Source organism: Hippocampus guttulatus, chromosome 3 (assembly GCF_054856545.1).
Source record: "Hippocampus guttulatus isolate MCC_2025c chromosome 3, RoL_Hgut_1.0, whole genome shotgun sequence".
Lineage (NCBI taxonomy): Eukaryota > Metazoa > Chordata > Actinopteri > Syngnathiformes > Syngnathidae > Hippocampus > Hippocampus guttulatus.
Window position 1 is genome coordinate 11,142,702 of NC_141263.1, and position 23,242 is coordinate 11,165,943.

Consider the following 23,242-nt stretch of genomic DNA (forward strand, 5'->3'; position numbering starts at 1 on the left):
AGCCTTGTCGACCCTCATTGCACAGCGGACCGGAAACGCTGGAAAATCCGTGTGTTATTGACGCTCATAATAAATGCAAGCAAAACATTTTACAACCCCAAAATGGTGACTTCGACTCACCCCCCTAAAAATAATGTTTAAAAAAAGTAACAAAAATTCTCAAATGGATGAATCCATGAGTGCCGAGCTGTGAATCGAAGTAGGGTCCACAATAATCTATAACTGTACCGTCTAAAATTTTATTTTCAAACACTGATATTATTTTTGACCATAAGAAATGTAAAAATCTAAATTCAAACTCAGAAAAAAAAACCAACATGCAGCATATACTGTGTATATAAAAAAAAAAAATCCTCGTCTCACCCCCCCTCGGGTGGTGTCCGTCCCTCATTCAGCTCGGGTCCTCTACCAGAGGCCAGGAAGCTTGAGGGTTCTGCGCAGTATCCTTGCTGTTCCCAGCACTGCACATTTCTGGACTGAGATGTCCGATGCTGTTCCTGGGATCTGTTGCAACCACTCATCTAGTTTGGGGGTCACTGCCCCGAGTGCTCCGACCACCACAGGCACGATTGTGACCTTTACCTTCCAGGCTCTCTCCAGCTCCTCTCTGAGCCCTTGGTATTTCTCGAGTTTCTCGTGTTCCTTCTTTCTGATGTTTCCATCACTTGGGACCGCTACATCCACTACAACGGCTTTCCTCTGCCCTTTATCTATGATCACGATATCTGGTTGGTTCGCCATTACCATCTTGTCAGTCTGGATCTGGAAGTCCCACAGGATGTTCGCTCTGTCATTCTCCACCACCTTCTGAGGTGTTTCCCATTTTGACCTTGGGGTTTCCAGTCCATACTCCGCACAGATGTTTCGGTAGACTATGCCAGCCACCTGGTTATGGCGTTCCATGTAGGCTTTCCCTGCCAGCATCTTACACCCTGCAGTTATGTGTTGGATCGTCTCAGGTGCCTTTTTGCACAACCTACACCTTGGGTCTTGTCTGGTGTGGTATATCTGGGCCTCAATGGCTCTGGTGCTCAGGGCCTGCTCCTGAGCAGCCAAGATGAGTGCCTCTGTGCTGTCCTTCAGGCCAGCCCTCTCTAGCCACTGATAGGACTTCTTGAGATCGGCCACTTCAGTTATGGTCCGGTGGTACATCCCGTGTAGGGGCTTGTCCTCCCATGATGGTCCCTCTTCCAGCGCCTCATCTTCTGTTCCCCATTGTCTGAGACATTCTCTGAGTACGTCATCCGTTGGAGCCTTCTCCTTGATGTATTCATGGGGCTTGGATGTTTCACCCTGGACAGTGACAGTCGTGCCTGTGGTGGTCGGAGCACTCGGGGCAGTGACCCCCAAACTAGATGAGTGGTTGCAACAGATCCCGGGAACAACATCGGACATCTCAGTCCAGAAATGTGCAGTGCTGGGAACAGCAAGGATACTGCGCAGAACCCTCAAGCTTCCTGGCCTCTGGTAGAGGACCCGAGCTGAATGAGGGACGGACACCACCCGGGGGGGGGGGGGGGGGGGGGGGGGGTGAGACGAGGATTTTTTTTTAATATATATACCTCTAAATTTAAAAATAATTGAGTTTATAACAGGAAAAAAAATCTGGTAGCTCTTGAGGAATTTTTGAGCCATCTGAGATTTAATTTGAATGCTGGATTGTGTTGTACCTGAATCAGTACTTGTACCTTTATCACACTTGTTTTATAACACTTTGATTCGCTCCTCTTTCATCTATAACTTGTTTTATAACACTTTCATTCGCTCCTCTTTCATCTATAACTGCTTCAGACAACAAAGTGTATGCAGGAAAGTCGTTAAAGTGTACGATTGTCTGTGTCTCATGTGTTGTTTTGTATTATTTTGACGTTTTTTTGTTAACTTTTCTTTTGATAGCGGTGCGGACACCCTCAGCGGCTCCTCTTGTTTTATGTTGAAAGGGAAGAAATTTCATCTGTGCTGTATGTTACACATACAGTACATTTGACAATAAAGCTTATCCAATCCAATCCAATCCAATAATTGTCTGTAATTCTACTTCATCCAACGGGTGTACTTGTTCCACTTCAGCTTTCATACTTATATACCTGTCATTCTATACTTTTTTATTAACTTTTACTTACTTTCTATCAGTGATTCTATTTTTACCAGACTGTTATTTTTATTTTTTGCAATGGTATCTATCTGTAGTGCTACCTCAGTACAGAGTTTTTGCTTTTTTTATTTATAATACGGTGCATTTCAGAGCATGTACTTTTTTTAATTATAAAGAAGTGTAATCAGTTCCACTTTTTACCTGCACTTCTACTTAAACGCAGTGTGTGAGTACTTTTGCCACCTCATCTTTTGTGCTTAAATGTGCTTTTTTTTTTACTGATTCTTACATAAATACATTTTCTTTACACAAGTACTGTATCTATATTTACTTAAGTACTGAGTGTGAGTACTTTTACCACATCTGCCTTTATACTTAAATACTGTACATTTCTGAGTTTGCACTTTTTTCTCTCCTTTTTACTTATGGAAAGGACGTGACTCAACACTTATATTTTTACCAGCCATTTTCGTTTACATTTACACTCCAACTTAACACGATGTAACCTTTACAAATGACTTTTTTTTCCAGTGCAGAAGGGCCAAATGCACGGTGGTTTTACTACCTTCATGCGGGGTGGGGTGGGCAGTGGGTGCAGAGCGAGGACAGGCTGCCGCATGATTTGAACACAACATTCAGAGATGGCGAAACGTGCGTTCACGGACTAATCCTTAAAATGTTCGATTCCAATCCGAAGTTTGTATGTCATCTTCCCGGCTCATGATGTTGGATGCTGAATGTGATGCTGCGAGGTTTCGATTGGTTCACAGCGGCGTCGCTCATCGGACTGACAATTTTTTTAAGACCTACTTGCAGCTCGAACCAGCTGATGATACCCAGGCAGTGAACGCGGAGCTTGGGAAGAAGTGTCACATGCAATTTACGCCCCGTCGTCGGCGTTTTATTGACCGAGGATTCGCTCTCACCTCCGTCCATTGAGTGAGTGATTTTTCATCATGTCACGACGCATAGGCCTGATTGGGCTTTTTCTCCCCTCTGTCTCCTCACTCTCTCACACACACGGCTCTTCATTTTCCAATCTCATCCTCTCCACTGTTCATGACGCCTGCTTGAGCAACCTTACCTCACATCTGTAAGGTAAACACATACATACACGCAGACGCGCGCACACACAGATGGACACAAAGCATCGTCTCGGACGGCTTTTTTGCATCTTAGTGATGGCTCGTTGAAGGCTTTGAGAGTGCTGATTGATTCGCGCTTCTTTGTCGGCGCAACGTTGTCGTGAGCATACTCGGAATATAATCTATGCACCGGTTGCTGAGTAGTCTGAGGGAGAAGCGTGCACAGTGCTGGAATGGTGGCACGCTCTGCAACGCAGTTAAACGGTGCAGCGGTGTCCGTGCAACATCCCGCACATCGTCTCTTCATCACATTTCTTATCTCTCTCGCGCATAACCGCGGGAGGCGTGTTTGTTACATCTACGGTATCAAAGTCATTCTTGATTTCTGGGTATGCAAGACGCACACAAATCAGGACTGTCACGAGGATGTTTCTCCACCTATAGAGCTGCTCAGCTTTTTTTTGAAAAGGTTTGTTTAATGGGCTCATACTCTTCAGTGGCAGGAGCGTATAATTCGATGGCCTCAATCGCTTCTCCTGGAAGGATATGTGGCAGAGTGGAGAGTGCACTGCATAGGAAGACGCCCACACAGGCACATGAGCCACAACATCATTAAAAGTGTGTTTTGTGGAGATGATGATCAAGTGTTGGATACATAGCTGTTGTTGGGAAGTAACAAATAATCAGTTACTGTACTCAAGTCGATTTTTCAGGTACCTATACTTTGCTCGAGCAATGATTTTTCTGACGACTTCTTACTTTTACCCCCTACATTTGAAAACAAATATTTGCACTTTCGAATCTCATAAAAAGGCTTTGTGAAAAAACAAAACAACACCAAAAAACAAAAACAAGGACAGCACAGACATGATGACAAAGCGACAAGATTCAGGGAAGCAAGCTTTCCCCCAACCCAGAACTGTTTTATGCTGTCGCCTTGAATGTTTTGTCACAAATATCTTCAGTCAAAAGCCCCCCACAATTTTCAAATCTCATCTAAAAAACATACAACTGAGTGGAATTTTTCTGTTGTCATCATGATCTAATTTAGCTTTTTTGTTTGTTTTGTTACACCATTCACATTGGTAACAAAGCCACAGGGACATGTTTTGATTGGACAAAAGCTTAGTTTTACTCGCTATAGCTCTTGGTAGTGGACACTTTTTGGCTTTATGGCACTGCTCTGTCATTCGTTAAATCCATGCCACAGGGTTTATGGATGTCATGTTGCCTCCATTCTTGGAATTGCCTTGGGTTAATTTTGGTCAGTTTTGGGCCTTTTCTAAGTGGATTTTTTTTGGGGGTGATTTTTTTGAGGGAGCCAAGCCAGGTGTATGAATATCACCCACCCCAAAAACAAACAAACAAATAAACAAGAAAGACAATGCAAGAAGGAGATAAACCCTATTAATCAAATATTAATTAAACCACATTTAGTACCATTACTTTAAATTGATGAATAACTTTGAGAATGTGTTTGGTGGCAAAAATTGTATGTTTGAATGCACTACCTTGGTAAAAGGAAAAAGAAATGTGGTCTGTTGCGGTGGCCCGGTGGTCCAGTGGTTAGCGTGTCGACCTCACAGTGCAGAGGGCATGGGTTCAATCCCTGCTCCGGCCTCCCTGTGTGGAGTTTGCATGTTCTTCCCGGGCCTGCGTGGGTTTTCTCCGGGTACTCCTCCCACATTCCAAAAACATTCATGGCAGGCTGATTGAACACTCTAAATTGTCCCTCTGTGTGAGTGTGAGCACGGATGGTTGTTCGTCTCTGTGTGCCCTGTGGTTGGCTGGCAACCGGTTCAGGGTGTCCCCCGCCTACTGCCCGAAAACAGCTGGGATAGGCCCCGGCACCTCCAACGACCCTTGTGAGGATAAAGCGGATCGGAATACGAATGAATGAGGATGATGTTGTCTATTGCTTTTATAGTTCATTGGCTATAGTGATAAGGTTAGATCAACATCAAATACATATTGTGAGGTTTCTGTGGAAAATGTCCCTGTTGTGTTGCATTGCATTGCATAGTGACCTTATGTCACGTGACAATATGGCTCCAGCGCCTGACTTTGGATGTAAATAAATGAATAAATAGAATCATACAAAATGTTACGTACCATCTTACTACTTACAGAAGTTGAATTAGTACCTCTGCTTTAACCAGTTCTTTTTCTACACATGTATCTGTAGATTTAAGTACCAAGTGTGAGCGCTTTTGTGAGCACAAACCGATGAGACAACGAGGCACATCTGAACAGGACAAGAGTGGCTGGAGGGAGCTGATTCATTGACACAAAGAACAGTGCTGACAAGTGAGAACAGGTGGTGAGGAAAACCTAGCCATTAGACGTGGAGAAAGGACATTATATTATATATATTGTTTGGTATTGTAGCAATATGCAATATGGGTGTCTGTGACTCAGGAGGTGTGGTGTGTGGTCTTGTAATACGTATGGATGAGTCACTTCCTGCTCTTCATGCACCCAAGTGCCCTTGAGCGAGACACTGAGGGGCAACTCGGCACAGCTGCTGTTTCCGTGTGAATGAGTGACTGTCTCGAGCACCCTTGATGAAGAAGAAAGCTCCAGACTACTACAGCTGGGCAACTGGCGCCCGGGTTCATCTTGCTAATGCTGAAACATTGTTTAGTATCATGCATTCTTGAGTACTTGTTCTCGTCCAAAACAAAGCATGCGGCTCTGGCTCATGGGTCGTGTCAGTGCGTTCGTTTTCTTGCCAGCTCAATTTATGTATACGGGTGACATTGACCTTTTGGACTGATCAGTTATTACTTTGCCAGGAGAATTGATCTTCAAGGCACAGTGAAAATTTAACTGTTAATGGCAAACAACTTGTTGATATATGGGGGAATATGCTCAAGATACACGAAAAGAGGTGAAAATCTGCAATATAGAGGGAACATTAAAAACAATACTTTAGCCCACACACTAATTTTGAAACTAATTTAAATAAATTTATGAAATAACATATAGGCTACCCTGTAAAGTAATTTTCATGATTTGTTTCTAAATATATGGACTTTGTTTGAAGATGAATGCTGAAAACCAAAGCAAAGACTGAGAACGATTTAGTACTGAATTGTTACGATATAGGGTCCTATTTTCGTAGCGTAAAAACAGGTGCATCTTTATTATCGTACCAGAGCAAGTCTAGTTTACGGGGTTTTAGACCGCGTTACACGTCGCTTTGCGCTCCAGCCCTGAATGCACATCAACACTCCAGCTGTGTCCGCTGTAAATTCCAACTGGTGAGCCCCCAATGTTTCCTGACAAATTGGTGACAGAAATTAGACTGCGCTCAGCATCAAAACTGGTGTATCATCAATTTAGTGCCGGGGTAAGTCTAATTTAGATTTTAGACTACTGGTACCCTAAAGGGTTGGCATTTTTCCCCCTTATACTGTAAATTCACTTTGCATGGACTTGGCAAGTCCTTTCACTACATTCCCACAATGGCGCACACCACCGCAAACACCCTCTTCCACCTCTGCACGTCTAGAAAATGCCCCAAAAAGAAAACTCCTCCCAGACGCACAATTAGACTATGCTTTGCAGCATCCCTGTTTGTCAGTATTGAGCACACCCTCTTTTCATCGGTGGACATCCGTTATAATCGCAAGTGACCTAAATAAAACCTTGCGGCATTTCTACCATTAAAATGTGCAGTCAGCTGCCTACAACTTCCCAAAAATGCATCTCTCTTGATGTGTTATGCCATGCATGGCACACAGACCGAGCTATTAGCCGCTAGTGGACTCACGGACTGACTGACGGGCAAACAGGCGTTGGGTCCATCTAGTATTCCACAGCCTCGCTCCGTGAGCCATGTGAAGATCCACACAACAGAGACACTTAAAGGAAAAATGAACTGATTATTCCGTTCCCTGGCTTGCGAGTTAAGGAACTTGGGGTCATCCAATACGTAGGCGCCTTGTACGGTGTTGTTGTGTTGTGTGGGTTCCCACATAACAAAGACACACAATTTTGGAGCCTTGTTTTTTATTTTGTATTTTATTTTATTATTTTTTTTCAAATATTTGCACATTTTTAAGTCATTTAAATTTGGCAGGCTTGTGAACAATAATTTTCTCTGTGTTATGTCAAATTTACAAGCCATTTTTTTGTCCCTTGACAACGTCTTTAAATAGTTCTAGGCCAACAGCTCCCACATCTTTTTAACACATTTCATCTTATTAAGACACACTTTACAGAGTATAACTTTGCCCCTGTTCTCACTCTGGCTGTCAAGCTATGGGGGACTTTCGTATAACATCACTTGGAGGAAATGAAAATAAGATGATACTATGATAGGACTGTTGTGCATTTAAACATCCAAATTGAATCAAAGCATATCATTTTGTCCGCTTGCGTAATGCTAATTTACAATGTGAAGCACCATAGACAGGCTAACAAAGTTAGCATCGATGTTGTTATTATAAAGCTTCAAAGAATTGCGACTTTAACATGGAGCAGCAAATCATACAAACTTCATATATTTTCTCGTGACTGCAACTTAGTAGTTATGCACCATCTCTGCCTTTTGTTCTTGCTCTAAATTGCATATGAAATTCTCTCTGGTCAAAATGCTGAGTGGCTAGTAACTCCGGGAAACCAGCAGCCAGAGTGCCTGGTCATGAAAGTAGTTCAACTGTCAAACTTCCATTACAACATTGCACAATCATTATCTAATAACACGTCATAAGAATATAAAGCTTTAAATAAAATACATTGTACTCAGCAAAAATGCATGTTAATTGTAGACAAACTCCATCGTCTTTTGTTAGTAGCAGTGATCATTTGTAGACCGACATAGTTATGTGGCTACTGTGAAAGGGGCAAATAATCCTTTACCACCAAGCAAGCCAGCTGCAAACGTTCTTTGACTTGGCCTCACAATGTTCAGATTTTCTTTTCTTTTTTGAAAAACCAACCTTGAAAATAAAATTTCAGTCACGTACAGGTGCCCGCTTCATGGAATGAATACCACACGAATGGCTGTGAACCAATCAGAGGACGGAAAAGTGCCGACCTACCCGGAAGGATTCATGCAGGCCACCCTATACTGAATCTGAAATCTGTATGGTTCAGATTCCTAAAAAAATAAAAAATATCTCTCATTCTTTCAAATGTATGGGGCCTGAAATCCTGCGGCTGATGGTCTTGGGAAGTGTACGCCAATATAGCAACACAGAGAAGCTGAAATCTGACTGGATAAAAAAAGAAAATAATAACAATAACCCACAAATAACTTTGAGATGCGCAAGGTGGACTGAAGACAAAAGATTGTTGGAAACAAAATTGTAAAATATTTTACAAATGTATACAATGTTTTAAATGCAGGTCAGTACTTTTGATGTTTCAGTCCGCAGAGAAGGCCTGAAGGCACACCATAAAAGACAATCACTTAAAAATCCCTGATATAGTGAGTTCACCAAAAAATGGATGTACAAATTAGGTAAGTAATTTGAATATCCTAATTGCCACCTCCTGTGCCTCAGCCTGATGAGATTGAAAGGACAGGGAAGGTTCAGTGTGCAGAAGTCATGCTAAAGTCACCCATGATTTATAGATGTCCTCAAGGAAATGCTGCATCTCTGTACATTTTCATGTCCTAGTTAACCACCATCTGGACCAAGAATGTGACATTCTTTATATAGGGAATTACACAAAGAAGCGGAACTTGGACTGATCCCTTTGAGAATTGGCAATTGGGAAAAAAAGACAACTGGCATGATCATGAAGAGAATTCACACTCATTACTTTTCTATATAAAACAAAACCTTAGGAAGAAACTGTCTTGAAATCATTCAACAATAAACACTCAATTGTTTTCAAATACATTTTCTACCAATGACACTTTAGTACCCTTCGTTGAGGCAGCTGAAGCCAACGCTAACAGAGAAAAAACACTTCAGCTTTTGCAGAAATACAAAGTCAATTTGCTCAGCGCTGACAACCAATGAAAACCTTTACCTTCTGAAAGAGACACGTTAACTTGGCCAACCAGGGAGCACTTCACTCTTCATTTCGCAACAGTCTGTGTTACATTTACAATGAGATTTGTTCCTGTTTAGCTTGCAACAGTTTGTATCAGACTTTGCCTTGTTTTCTTCAAACAAGACAGCTGTGTCCTGCTGCCAGAAGTACTCACACTTAAGTAGGAGTGCAGATAGTGTATATATATATATACATACACACACACACGCGCACACACATTTAGATTTCTATAGTGCTATCACAAAAGCTGCGGCAGCACGGTGGTCGACTGGTTAGCAAGTCCGACCTCAAAGAGCAGAGGTTCAATGCTTGATTCCACCTCCGGCCTTCCTGTGTGGAGTTTGCATGTTCTCCCTGTGCCTGTGTGGGTTTTCTTCAGGCACTCGGGTTTGTTCCCACATTCCAAAAACATGCATGGCAGGTTAATGGAACACGCTAAATTGTTCCTAGATGTGATTGTGTGCATGAATGGTTGTTCATGTATGAGTTCTCTGCGATGAGCTGGCAACCAGTTCAGGGTGTAGGCAGGCATGGCTGACAGGTAAGAGTGGCCAGTAACCGGACGGTTCGATTCCCACTCTGTCTGTGTCATGTGTTGTTGTGTCCTTGGGCAAGACACTGCCTCCAGTGCCACTCACACTGGTGCATGGCTGGATGTGAATGTTTTGTGGTTGTCGGAGGGGCCATAGGCGCAACTCTGGCAGTGATGCTTCCGTCAGCCTGCCCCAGGGCAACTGTGGCTCCAGAACATCGTTTACCACCACCATAATGTGAGTGTGTGAGTGCATGAATAATGTAGCCATTGTGATCGCTTTGAGTGTCCAGTTGTCCAGAAAAGCGTCACATAAATCTGATGCATTACTCTGAACCCTATTGGGTCGGGAGTAGAAAATACAGTTATCTGTTTTCAAATGGGGGAGTAAAAGGGCAAAATTGTGAGAAAATAAATCACAAGTAAAGCTCAGGTATCTCATTAATCTACTTAAGTACAGTGAACAAAGTCATTATGGCCCTAGACTGACTGTTGGATAGATTCTACAGCTACATGACAAAACCATATTAGCAAACAAGTACACTATATGATGGACAACAATTAGCGATACATACCGGCCTGCAATCCTTCGCTCCCTCATCAGCATACAGTATTCTGACCTCTGGCATGTTTGTTTTCATCTTCCAGGCACAGCTGAGTGGAACCTTCAAAAAGACAGAGAGGAATAACCTGAAGAAAACGGGAGTCATAAATAAAAGAAAATGACATTTACATGCACCAGAGCAGCAGCTTGAAGCGGCGGGGGACGTGAAGACAAAGAGGACTTACGAAGATGGGGTGTGGTCAGAGGCTCACCGCATTTGTCGTGGACTCTACAGTTGCCTCCATCTCCATCTCACGGAAAGATTGTCACCGCTAAAACGCAAGCGTCACGTTTCACCTGCTGGAAAAGCTCCGCCAAACGGTGATGTGATGAATAAGTTTGAAGTCCTTGGCATTGTGGGTGAAGGTGAGTTGCTGGATGTTATTGCATGTGTTCATACATGAGGCGTGCACGTGCCTTGGCCACTGGGGACAGAGGTCATTCTCATCTCATCTTTATGATACCCCTGGTGTGCTTATGTTGTGTGAGTGAGATTTCTATCACTGTGCAGATGAAACAAGCAAACAACACTGATAATCATGTCATCTATTTTACACCACAAAATACTCGATTCTCTAAGTATGACCATCATAACCTACTACAGTAAACTAAAAGGCAATGGCGTGCAAAGCAGAGTGGGAGGTTGCGTGCGAGGGGACGAACGATATCGAGATTTACTGTTGATGTCTTCGACACACGTTACATGTCTGGCAGGTTGATCCACATGCATCAAGTTGGGTTTTTTTTGTGTGTGGCATGTATTGTACTGCTGCCCAGTCAATTTTTTTCTTTGAGAGTGCAATGAGATAACTCAGGAGGATGCCCGGGGCCGCCGCCCCCTCAATGAATAAAAAAAACGGTGGATTTTGCTGCTTAATTCATATTCCACATGCACAATATTAGTCGGTATACCGTGTTTAGACGAGTGGGGCTGCATAGAACATATTATTGTTTCGGATTTTTGGGGGGTAGACTTCCCCTTTAAGAAAGGGTTTCAGAAAATCAATAAAATAATTTGTGGAATTAGTTTTCATTTTCAATCTTGTGATATCTGCATGTGCAATATTTAAGGCACTGCAGTACTAGTAAAAACAGTGAAAGAAGTGTTTGGGAGAGTTTGTATGCCAAACGGTGTCTGTATTTTTATTTTGCTGCTTCTCACCTCGTGCATGTGTGGGAGGCCACAACATAATTATGAGGTTGCACCTTTAAAGCACATCACAGACTCATGGCTTATTGATCCTCTTTTTCTGTTTCTCTATGAAGGCGCATATGGAGTGGTGCTCAAGTGCAGACATAAGGTAAGAATTCTCATCACTGCAGGTTTATCATTTATTTATATGACATGAAATTTCACAGTTTGTATTTGAGGCATCCTTGCTGTGGTTAAACTACAACAGAGTTCAGTGGGAAAATTATGTAAAAATGGATGAATGTCAATTTTCATATTCATGTGCAATTTGATTAATTTCCAGAAGCTCTTTTGAAGGAAGTTTCCAAATGCAAGACATTCATGGGTTTGACAAGAATAGCACTTCCAATGGTGCCTTTATAGAATGAATGCTTGTGTGTCTTCCTCTGCCTGCGGTTTCTCAGCAGTATGTTTATCAAAGCATCGGCAATGTTGACAGGCTGTGAAGTCTTGCGTGAGTGAATTGCACTCACACAGATTGCTAGGCACTCTTACAGAAGTTACATTCCAATTGAAATGCAAGGGAAGATGAGATTTTGTTAGACAGGACATGCCAGAGTGACCAGAGGGCCAACAGAATAATTGACAGTGAACACCACCCCGACAAAATGTTAGAGATATTGTGCTTTCGGTGGAATTTCAGGATGAACTGAATAATGAGGGCAGATTGCAACAACTGTGTTTTGTCAGTCGAACTTGGCTTACTTTGATCAACCAATCAGAGGACAGAAAACTGCTGACATCAACAAGGGCCAGTGCTCTGGCCTTGTGAGGATACATTTGAAATGTGATTGGTTTCATGAAACTCCACCTTGCTAACTTTGGTACATCGTACATATTATTACAAGTTACACGGGCCCCTGGGCAGATTGGAATGACAAGGTAACACATAAAGGCTGACATCTGATTGGACATCAAATTCATCATCCGCATACAAGTAGTGGAAGCAGTGCAGCCAAACGAAACTCTCGAATTGGAGAGAATATATTTGTAGGAATAGATTTATTCCATTTTATTGATCAAATATTTAAATCTAGGTTGTAAATGGAGGTCAGTGTTTCCCATCGTGTTTCGAAAGCATATTTTATTCAATAGGCAATGTCGCGACCAAATTGAGATTGGAGTTAAAGGAAGATTACTCTAGCTATTATGAACACAAATATCCAAATCCTATTACTGGAGTGATAATATGAATTGTTTAATTTTAGTAAGAGCTGCAAAAGGGCCACATAGGATTGACGAGTCTGTTCTACTTCTCTTAATCAATTACTGTATCAGCTTTTGGGGTGACCAATTTCTACTACAGAGGGATTTCTCATAGATTTGATTTGTACGCTATTTCTGTAATGCTCTGTGATAGACTGGTAACCAGTCCAGGGTGTACCCAGCCTCTCGCACAAAGTCAGCTGGAATAGGCTGACTTTGTGACCCGTGATCACTAAAAACTAATGCATGGATGGGTGGTACTGTATATCCGTATCGTGTAACCACAAATGAACAGCACATCATTTTATTCTATTCAGTCACTTGGCTTTTACTTCCAAAACATTAACAGGGTTTCAACATCGGGTTACTTCCTAATATATTTTGAGTATTTTCAGTATGAGCTCGTCAAATGATGTTTCTTATCATTCCATGTCATGCTGTTGAAACATGTTGAGTGGAGACCCAGGCAGCTGATTGTTGCTTTTCTGAAGGAGCGACCAGCCGCATGATTCCCTTTGACATGAAGTCGATGCAATTCATGTTCACGTGAAGCCAGACCCTGACCGGATTAGTCGTACAATTGCTGTACAAGAGCAGTTATTTTTACTTTTCTCAGCTGGAATGGTGGGAAAAGACAAACGGGGTAGGAGGGTGCAAACAAGAGAGGCAACGTGAGAGTGAGCGTGCTTGGAAGCATGCGCGCGATGGAATGGAGGAGGGACTGAATTGAATATGTAGACCTTGCCGATACTAAGTGGGTCACCCGATTAAGAGCCGAAAGCCGAGCAGGAATTGCTTTAAGTCAATCATACGAACACAGGAAACCGTGAAAAAGCTACTGGTCCGTGACCTAAGTGAGTGACTGTGATGGCACTTAACTTAATGCATTCCAAATGTGTACATCTAAATAATGTATTCTTGTACGTTATGGTGCGACTTGGAGGGAATATTTAATTAGGCGAGCAAACGCGTGCCAGCGTTTGTGCAATGTTCTACCACTCTGTCTAAGTGTTGTAGCGTATGTGGGTGTGTGTATGGAGGCTTATGTGTTATCTTCAATTTGGGAGTGATAATAGCACAAGCTACATGCTAGCCAGTGTTTCCTGACGCCGATTTCTCAGTGCTAGAATGACCTGTGAATTAATCCGATGAAACACAGTTAAATGCCGTTGTAAATAGAAGTTATGCTGAATCAAAAACCTGCCGCTGATTGTGAACACGTGCACTTTGTGTTTGTTAGTGTACCGCAGGATAATGAACCCGCGTTTCATCAATGACTGTATACAGTAGTTGAATAATGCAACACAAACAAATCGCCGTCACATCAGGCTCATTGGTGTATTAGCTAGAGTAGGATACTCGTCTCAAGAACACAGTGACATCAACGTGCGTGACATCACACATGGGCAAACAAATATGTACGTTGGCAAAAAATAAAGCAGCAGAATACCGTTATTAGTTAACTTAAGAATAAATGTGTGATCAACTTTTAATATAAATTAAAAAAGCTAAACCCTTGTATTCTGTATCACATAGTGGCAAGAATGATCAAATTTTAAACTGCTTTGAGAAATTCTGGAGCCTAAGCAGAATAAAAGTCAGTGGTTATTTATAACTCTGCTGACACCACAGTGACTCCAAAGGCTGATGAGTGAAGGTCAGAGATGCCGCACAGGATTAAAACAATCATCAGCACCCTCCGAGATGCTGTCACAGAGCTCGAACGCAGCACGCGTGAGCGCTGATAATGGGGAAGTCCCCCTCTGCAATTCACATCCGCTTGCCTTCAGCTTCTGCTGCAAGAACCTGTCAGCGAATTATTTTTCTCTCCTCAGACAATATGTTAACCTGATGTGGGTTTTTATTTTCGCTCTCTGAAGCGTCTTGAGCCAAACAGTGGGTTTGTGTGGGAGATCTCGCTGCCAGCCCCTTGCTATGCACCACCAACACTGAGGCACCTCTGTTGTCTGACCCCTCTCGAAGACAGCACAATCGAGAGGCATTGGAACACAAGAGATGACCGAAGGAGACTCACATGTCCTGTAGTTCTCATTAGTCCCTCTCCTGCCCGTTACTCAATCATTAAATCTCAGTGTCAATTTTGTTCTAATTGGAGCATTTTCAGAATTAGAATCAGAAGAATCTAAGCTGGTGGTTCTAAAACGTTTAATTCTCAACCATCATGAACATTAAAATGTAATACTGGAGTATGCTCAAGAATTGATCAAAAACAGGGCCGATGTTTTATTCCTGAAAAATATATTTCATTTCATTGTAAGCTGTGCAAATAACATTCAACTGTTTTATATGTAGGTAATGTAAAGACAGCCAAACTGGACTTTATGCCTGGAAGTTTACGCCACAGTAAAACTGCTAGCAAGATTTGAATGCAGTCTCATTTCTCTCATCCTAACATCCCTCGAGTCTCTGACCAAAGCCGTACCCCTCACTATCATGAGCAAAGTCTGCACCATGAACTAGTTGCAGTGGGTTAGGGTCAATATTGGTAATTTTGCAGGCCAGTGGAGGGCTGCGCCGCTGTGGGAGCGGTCACAAACTAGGTCCGTCATTGCCCATAAAAGCAAGGAATTCCCTTTAAATACGGCACACTATTCGCAAACTAAGCACATTTACAATATGAAGCGGGAACTTGGAGAACGCTTCCCATTCCTGATCATTCGTTTACCCCCGACCCACTGCCTCCCAGCCATAGCTGTGCCGACAAGTGGGATGTGTTCAAAAATATCATACAATGATTCTGATGGTTTGAGACATATTGTTTGCTTATTCATAAATACAATACCTCATGTTTACCCTGCGCAGGCCACTTAGACATGGTCTGATTCTGAGCAAGCGTGGAACTAAGAAAATGGACACCACTTACAGTTTTGACCCCACCAGCTCCTTCCCTCTGGTCGGTACTATTGCATTGTTCTATGGACACCATAACAAGCAGACATTCCAGTACTTCCTTTGTCATTAACATTTTAACTAATAGACTTGTTATTCATTATGAGATGCCAATTTGCACATCTCTAGAGTGCCATCATTACTGATTTCATCTTTCCAGCTCTGTCACTCTGTACCACAAGATTTGATTGACTCCAACTACCCAAGACAAATTCCTTGTGTATTTTTTAACACACTCGACCAATGCAGATGATTTTGATTCTGAAATCGGGAGGGAAAAAATGTGATTGTCGTCTCCTGCTTATAATATTATAATATAAAAGATGCATTTCCAAAAACAGCATAAAACAAAATAAGATGCAAAGCCTTTATTTCATGTCAAATTTGTCTTTTTGTGACCATGCATTATTGCCACAAGTTCCTTTGAAATGTTGTAGCAACGGATCAGAAAATGGATGAATACATTTTAAAAAATTAAAAAATAAAATAAAACAAAGAACTATAACGAAACACTCAAATCAATGATAAACCTGATGACATTTCAAGCCAACAACAAAGAGCATGGAAGACCCCTCTGCACTCCCCCACCCAAAAAAAAACGGCTTCCCCTTTTAAACGAGGGCTTTTCCACTGTGTAAGCTGACATCTTTGAGAGAGATACTGACATGAATCACTTTTCACCATGGAGACATGATAAACAGAATTGTTGTCCAGCACTTATTGGGTGTTGTTTGATCACATGATCAGACAATGTGTGTGTAACCTCTTGATGAGTGCAAGTGTTGTCTCTTCTCCCACATGCAAGACTCCCCTTTGCACACAGAATGATTCATAGCTGACTGGTGGTCATCTCAATTTTCTTTTTGCCTTTTTGGTGATTCCTAAATGTCGGAAACATCGGTGTGTTGTTTTTTTCCCTCTCCACTGTAAAAATTGGCCTTTTTTTGTGATTATTTCTGGCTGCATAAAACGTGGTGGCAGTGGCAGGCTGTGCATTTGATGTTCCGATACAAAAGCAGACATTTTATGCGTATTTTTTGTAATTGAGTAAAATAATTTCTGGTCCCAGGTTGAAGTGAATAATGTTGCTGATTTTTTTAGGGTATTTTAAGTTTGTTTTTTTGGGGGGGGGGGTACCTAACATTTATTGAATTGTATTTTGGTGCTTGAAATCATCATACTTGGACCTTAGTAATTTTGTAAAAATTAGTCCACAAGTGAGAAATATTTGTAGTACATCAATTGATCTATATATAGCAAGTGGGAAATATCGACAGCATATCCATTTATCTGTACAACATTCTGTGATAGCATAACTGAGTAGACTTCACAGTCGGTCTATCAATGTCATTAATCAAGTTTGAAGTCATGGTTCCAAGACGATTTTGAAGATTATTGTGCATGTTTGCTGAAAAAAACAAAAACAACAATACAGGCCTCTGTTGAAGCTGTCTGTGAACGTGCTCCAAGACGTTCCAGTAAATGTGGGATGTGTTAAATCCTGAGCACATCATCGGAGGACAGCAAAAGCCACGTTGGAAGGCTGAATCTGGAACTTGACCAAAATTTTGAATTCAGCGGGGTCACGAGACCAACCTGTACAAAGAATCCGAAGGGACCGAAGATGCATTTTAACTATGCCAGCATGTGATGGTTTATTCTTGTTTTGCTCTGTGTGTGGGTGCCCTGCAGTGAAATAATTGCTTCTTGTCGCTATATACTGGAAGTACTCGATCTGTTAAATTCAGTTAAATTGTTCCCCTCTGCATTGTTTTTACACATCCGTCCATCTGTTCATACAGCGAATCAATTCCTGTCCATTGTGAGGCATCAAGTACGTAGCCAGGAAAACGACAACATGCTCAGATTCTGCCACGTGTTTACAATGAGACACTAAGCATTATCATTATGAGTATTGTTTTTTTTTTCATACATATTGTATAGCATCCATCCATGGCTTTGACACATATTCTTGTGTATCGACAGGAAACCAATGAGCTGGTGGCTATCAAGAAGTTCAAAGACAGCGAAGGTGACCAGGAAAATGGCAAACACAAAGGAAAAGGAGCATCATCACCATCATCCCCTCCTTCATCTTTATGGTTGTGTTTTATTTGTCCGCGCAGAAAATGAAGAGGTTAAGGAGACGACCCTTCGAGAGCTAAAGATGCTTCGCACGCTGAAGCAGGACAACATCGTTGAGCTGAAGGAAGCCTTTCGCCGCAGGGGGAAGCTCTACCTCGTCTTTGAATACGTAGAGAGGGTGCGCACTTTTATCTGTCACTGGAGGGTGTGGATATTCTCACTGTTCCGTATCCACATTTTTAGGTTTCAGCTTGTTGAGGCCGCAGAGTTACACATAAAAAAGGCATCGCCATGGCAACATATTAACTTTCTTTTCAGTGAATAATGGTATCAAGTCACTATCGATGCAAAGTTTGAACATTTAATTCAATGATTCTTTCGCTACCATGAAGAGGGAGCACGCAAAACACACTGAGAATCAGTGGTCCAAATGAAGATCATCATCTCACTTCAACACAGTTGATAGGAACCAACTTGCCAATAGGTGGTGGCGAAATGCCACTTTTGCCTAAATTGAGCTCCTCAGCTCACTTCAACATAGTTCCTTGGCATCAGGATGCCAAAAGGTGGCGACAAAGCAATACTTTAAGTGATGTTGAACCACAAATAGGCATAGGGTTACTGTAAAAGAAAGCATACGTTCGCCTAGAATGGTACTCAGTCGAGAGCACCAATGCAAAACATTCAGAAGATGAATGACCATCAAATTGTTGCACACCACATGCATATGCCGCTTGGTCCCTGCGGATCGACTGACAACAACTCTTGTCTAAACGGATGGACCCCAGCTGCCACATAACCCTGAAAGAAAACATGTGCAATAGAAAATGGATGGGTAACGTTAACCTGGAGAAGTCATTTAATGTCAAATCGTTGACTACGCCTTTCAGAACATGCTGGAGCTGTTGGAGGAACTTCCAAATGGTGCAGCCCCAGATAAAGTGCGAAGCTACATCTACCAACTTATCAAAGCCATTAACTGGTGTCACAAGAATGAGATTGTGCACAGAGGTGAAAATATATATAATTTTCTTTTAATTGGCATGTTAATGGTTTTCTGTCTCTTGTGCCAGTCCTCTTGGGTGAAATTTTTGGATGAACCTAAAATACCCAGTAACACATATACGTGAACTTGATTTAACCTCCTTTCTCATCCTTAACGCATGCTGTGAATTTTGCTGTGCAAGTCTTTTTTAGAGAACAGCACGTTTGAACACTGATGTGTTGGACTTGTGCATTCAAAATGTCCAAATTAATTCACCTGCTAAGTTCATATATATTCACATCGGGGTCTTCCTGAAATTTCAACCAAAAACCGAATGTCCCTTACATTTTTCATGAATAGTATTTTTTTTAAAAATAAAAATGAAAAAAGTGGGTGGACTTTTTTCCCAGATTCGGATACATTTATCAATAGCGAAAATGTGGCAGTAATTTGTGTTTGGATCTCCCGCTCCTCCAGATATCAAACCAGAGAACCTGCTGATCAGCTCTGAGGATGTCCTCAAGCTCTGCGACTTTGGTGAGCTTTTACTCACATAGTAATGCATTTTCATACATGCTCAATTCAATCCACCTTACTCCGAGGCCCCTTTGTGTGATTGATGGGCACGTCTTCCAGTATGAACCAGACCCAGCTTTTTGTTTTCATGGGAACTGGTTGTCCACTTTCTTTGAGAATTACAGATTTTTATCAATATGGGAACACAATTTGTCATAGTTTATAAACATGTCAATTCAGCTTCCTGCCAATGTAGCGGGGTTGGACATAAAAGAGGCCCGCGACGACGTAGTCGCATGTTTTGCTACTTTCTGAACTCCGTCACTTCACACGGTAAGGCAGTGAGCAATCTCAAAAGCTCTGATGCATATCAGTAGCTACTCTCCAATCAAGTTGTTTGTGGTTTGTCTTATTTCTGCACAATCTTATTGACCTTAAAGCAGCCAAACCCTTCATCTTCCACTAGCCCCACAATTTCCCACTGTATCACTACGTCATATACGAATATGTGCTCCAAAAACACATCTACATTTCATATAGCTAGCGAGCCGAGCTCGCGAGCTAGATAAATAGACAGATAGATAGATAGATATGCAATCAAATGTGTTTGTTTTTCGTAACTTGTGTTTCCTTGGCTCAGGTTTTGCACGTAATCTCTCTGAAGGAACCGATGCCAACTACACTGAGTATGTAGCCACAAGGTGGTATCGCTCACCTGAACTGCTGCTTGGGTGAGTGAGGACTAGTAAGAAGGTTGAACACTGATTAACATGAACCCTACGCATGGAAATACGATATACTCAAGAGTATTTTTTGGTTTGTTTGTTTGGTGATATGAGAGAACCAACATCAGAAACAGCTGTCGGGAGAATTTTGTATTTTGTGTGCATGAAAAATCGCTTTGTGTTGTCTATTCTAGATCTGAATCTTGAACTTTTAACTCTTAACCTTCACCTACTATTGGGGTCAGATTTGACCTGTTTTGACATTTGACAGCAACAAAAATACCCTAATGTCAGTCTTTCACCTCAAAATTTCATTCCTCTCTCAAAGATGACCCAAAATACCCCCCAAAAATAAAATGTAATTATTTCGTACAGGTGCAACAAAATTTGTGTTGACTAAGGCTGTTATATGTGTACTTAAATGAATTTTAGATTACGGTAACCAGTTTGGCATCAATGGTTCGAATATTGAAAATAAAACGACATTCCAGATGTTTTTTTCTTTTTTTTTTGGAACAGGTTTCAAGGGGGACTTGAAACAGTCTTGAGAACTTTCTGTGTCCCTGCACATTTGCAAAACATGCATTTGTTGGTCTTTAATGGGCTAATGGGGAATCTCAAAACAGTGAAAGCGTAAAACAACATAATCATGATCATACATAAGTTTTCCCAGTCCTCCAGTCATCACTGGCCAGCGGCCCTCCAATCTGTCAGTCCGTCATCGTTATTTTAACCGAACTTCTGTTATTGCTGAATCACAGTTTGTCAACACTATTTTAGGAGCATTAGTTTTTTAAAAACTGTTTATAAGGGTAACAGACAGCATACAAATTTGTTCATTTACAAACAGTTTGGGCCACTTAACACAAAGAATATCTAGACTATTCGACCATTACTGCTCCTCCTCCCAAAACAGCCCCTTGTAGCTGGGGTACTTCAACAGGGACAAGTTCCCTTTAGGGGTGTTCACACGGCAACTTTTGCTCTGGTGCAGCACTGGGGATGCCCCCGGAGAGCGTTCACACGTACAAAGTTACACCGGTGTAGCCCCTGAAAACAGCTTAAACCGGAGCAAATTTAACCCTGCTCAAAGGAGCAAATTTTTAAACACAAAAAATACATATTTCCTTTGAGTTGAATTGTGTATTAATCATCCGTTTCGTTTAGAAATCAGACAGACTGTAGCTCACAATTGATATCTACAATTATGATGAAACATCACACCTGTCCCTGGAAAATGAACAGTGTGTAAGGGTTAAGATCCTCATTCTCGTCGTTCACTTGCTGATTTCACATTTCACAAATATTAAAGCCTGGGTGGAGATCGGCGTGCTACCCTGTTGTTTTATCGATATTGCGTGCGCTTACGCCGACTTGCCCTCTACAACAACATTAACCTTTTTGGTCTTGAGATCAAATTCTTGTGTTTAGGCAGCTATGTTGTGTTAAATGTGATGTCCTGCATTAGAAGTCCAGTCTAGCTGGGAGATAGCTGAAGTCACGTAGACTCGGTGAGCTTGCCTGATTTAGCAAATGCCCTGGAACACTTATTGAGACGCTGTTTGAATACCGCCCCCTCAAATCTTCTCTTCCACCACCACCACCTCTGCTCAGCTACTGCCAGATCGCTCGCCTTTTTTCACCACTCCCCTGCAAATGACCGTTTGCTTTATGAGCATCGCTTCCCATAGCACGCCATATTACTTTTTATTTCCCTGCACCAATGACCTTTTTTTTTCTTTCTCTCTCCTCTTCATTTTTAGCGCCGCCACCCGTGTTTTCTCATTTCCTCGCTGAGGTCATAATGCGCTGTTAACGACGTGGCACATTTTCTTCATCCTGTCTTGTCAGGGCTCCTTATGGCAAGGCGGTGGACATGTGGTCAGTGGGGTGCATCCTCGGGGAGCTGAGCGACGGGCAGCCTTTGTTTCCAGGGGAAAGTGAGATTGATCAGGTTTGATAACAACCTTTCCCACCCCGTTTAAATAAAACATTTTAGCATTAGAACTAAGTATATCTTATTAATAGTTCTTCTTTTACTAGTAGGTGATTATTTTAAAATGAGAAGAAAGATAATCCAATCATAATATTGCAGATTCAAATTTTCTCCACTAAAGTCAGAAAAGCGTTTTGCATTTATTAGATATCCTTCATGTCCAGTTTAAGGTCCATGTACTATAATGCGCTCTGTCTTCACTAGTAAGACAATTCATCGCACTACAAGAAAGAGTAGGGGGCAATTATTGTGTGTGTGTGTGTGTGTGTGTGTGTGTGTGTGTGCGTGTGCGTGCGTGTGTGTGCGTGTGCGTGCGTGTGTGTGTGTGTGTGTGTGAGATGAATGTTTTTTTTGTTTTTTTCCGAGTGCTGCCTTGTACTACTGTATAACATTTCTGCACACTTGTCCCCCTCCTCCTGGCATTTTGGCATAAACTGTATACTGTACTTATTGCTGACATCTGCACACTACACACTCCAAACCAAATTCCACTGGTTAACATCTAACATTTCACTTGTGGTCCTAGTAACGCACAGATGTCAACTTGTGCAGTTTTACCTCACCTGTAACATGTAACTGTCATACTATTGTATGATTGTATTATTATTATTATTATTATTGTTATTATACTAAAATGCCTAATACGTATGTCGTATGAGTGAGGACAAAGAGCATACTCATACAGTACATGAAGCTTAAAATGGGCAAAGGAATAAATGCTTTCATGGCCTTCAACGACTGAACAACATTTCTGCCCATCAGTATGGCAGCTACTACTCCTCTTCCTCCGACTACTACTACTACTCCTCCTACCATTACAATAACTGCATGTTGCTAGTAAAACGACTACTACTAGTAGGCATTCTAGTGCTACAAGTAGTGTCCAGGGGTCTTCTTTATCAAAGAGGTTCTGAATTCGTTCGTACAACTGAATTTAGTGTGCGCAAAAAAATAAAAAATAAATTTAATTTAATCAAATGTGCAGACACCTGATGCACGCACACCAGTAAGTCAGGTTCTTATGAATTCCAATCCTAATTCCCCCATCACACCACCCCCCACCACAATATCTATCAAATTATTAACACCAATGATTGTATGTTATTATTATTATTATTTACAGCTATTCACTATTCAGAAGGTCCTTGGGCCACTTCCTGCTGAGCAGATGAAACTCTTCTACAACAACCCTCGCTTTCATGGAATCAGGGTACAACATACTGGTTGTTTCTCCTCTGTGTCATCTTTCTCGTATGATTTTTCCTCCCCCTCTTCCTCGTCAGTCTTCACTCTCTTAAT

At 41.7% G+C, this 23,242-nt stretch overlaps 1 protein-coding gene across 1 annotated transcript in view; it reads left to right on the forward strand.

Annotated features, from left to right (window-relative positions):
- The first annotated feature begins 2,771 nt into the window (after positions 1-2,771).
- Positions 2,772-23,242, forward strand: part of cdkl5 (cyclin dependent kinase like 5) — a 32,057-nt gene continuing 11,586 nt past the window's right edge. The window contains exons 1-10 of the mRNA XM_086107161.1: positions 2,772-3,034; positions 10,373-10,694; positions 11,595-11,629; positions 17,623-17,668; positions 17,763-17,899; positions 18,612-18,732; positions 19,184-19,243; positions 19,863-19,953; positions 21,799-21,901; positions 23,067-23,153. Coding sequence (XP_085963287.1) covers positions 10,658-10,694; positions 11,595-11,629; positions 17,623-17,668; positions 17,763-17,899; positions 18,612-18,732; positions 19,184-19,243; positions 19,863-19,953; positions 21,799-21,901; positions 23,067-23,153 — 717 coding nt within the window. The 5' untranslated portion in view covers positions 2,772-3,034; positions 10,373-10,657. The remainder of the gene's footprint in view (positions 3,035-10,372; positions 10,695-11,594; positions 11,630-17,622; positions 17,669-17,762; positions 17,900-18,611; positions 18,733-19,183; positions 19,244-19,862; positions 19,954-21,798; positions 21,902-23,066; positions 23,154-23,242) is intronic.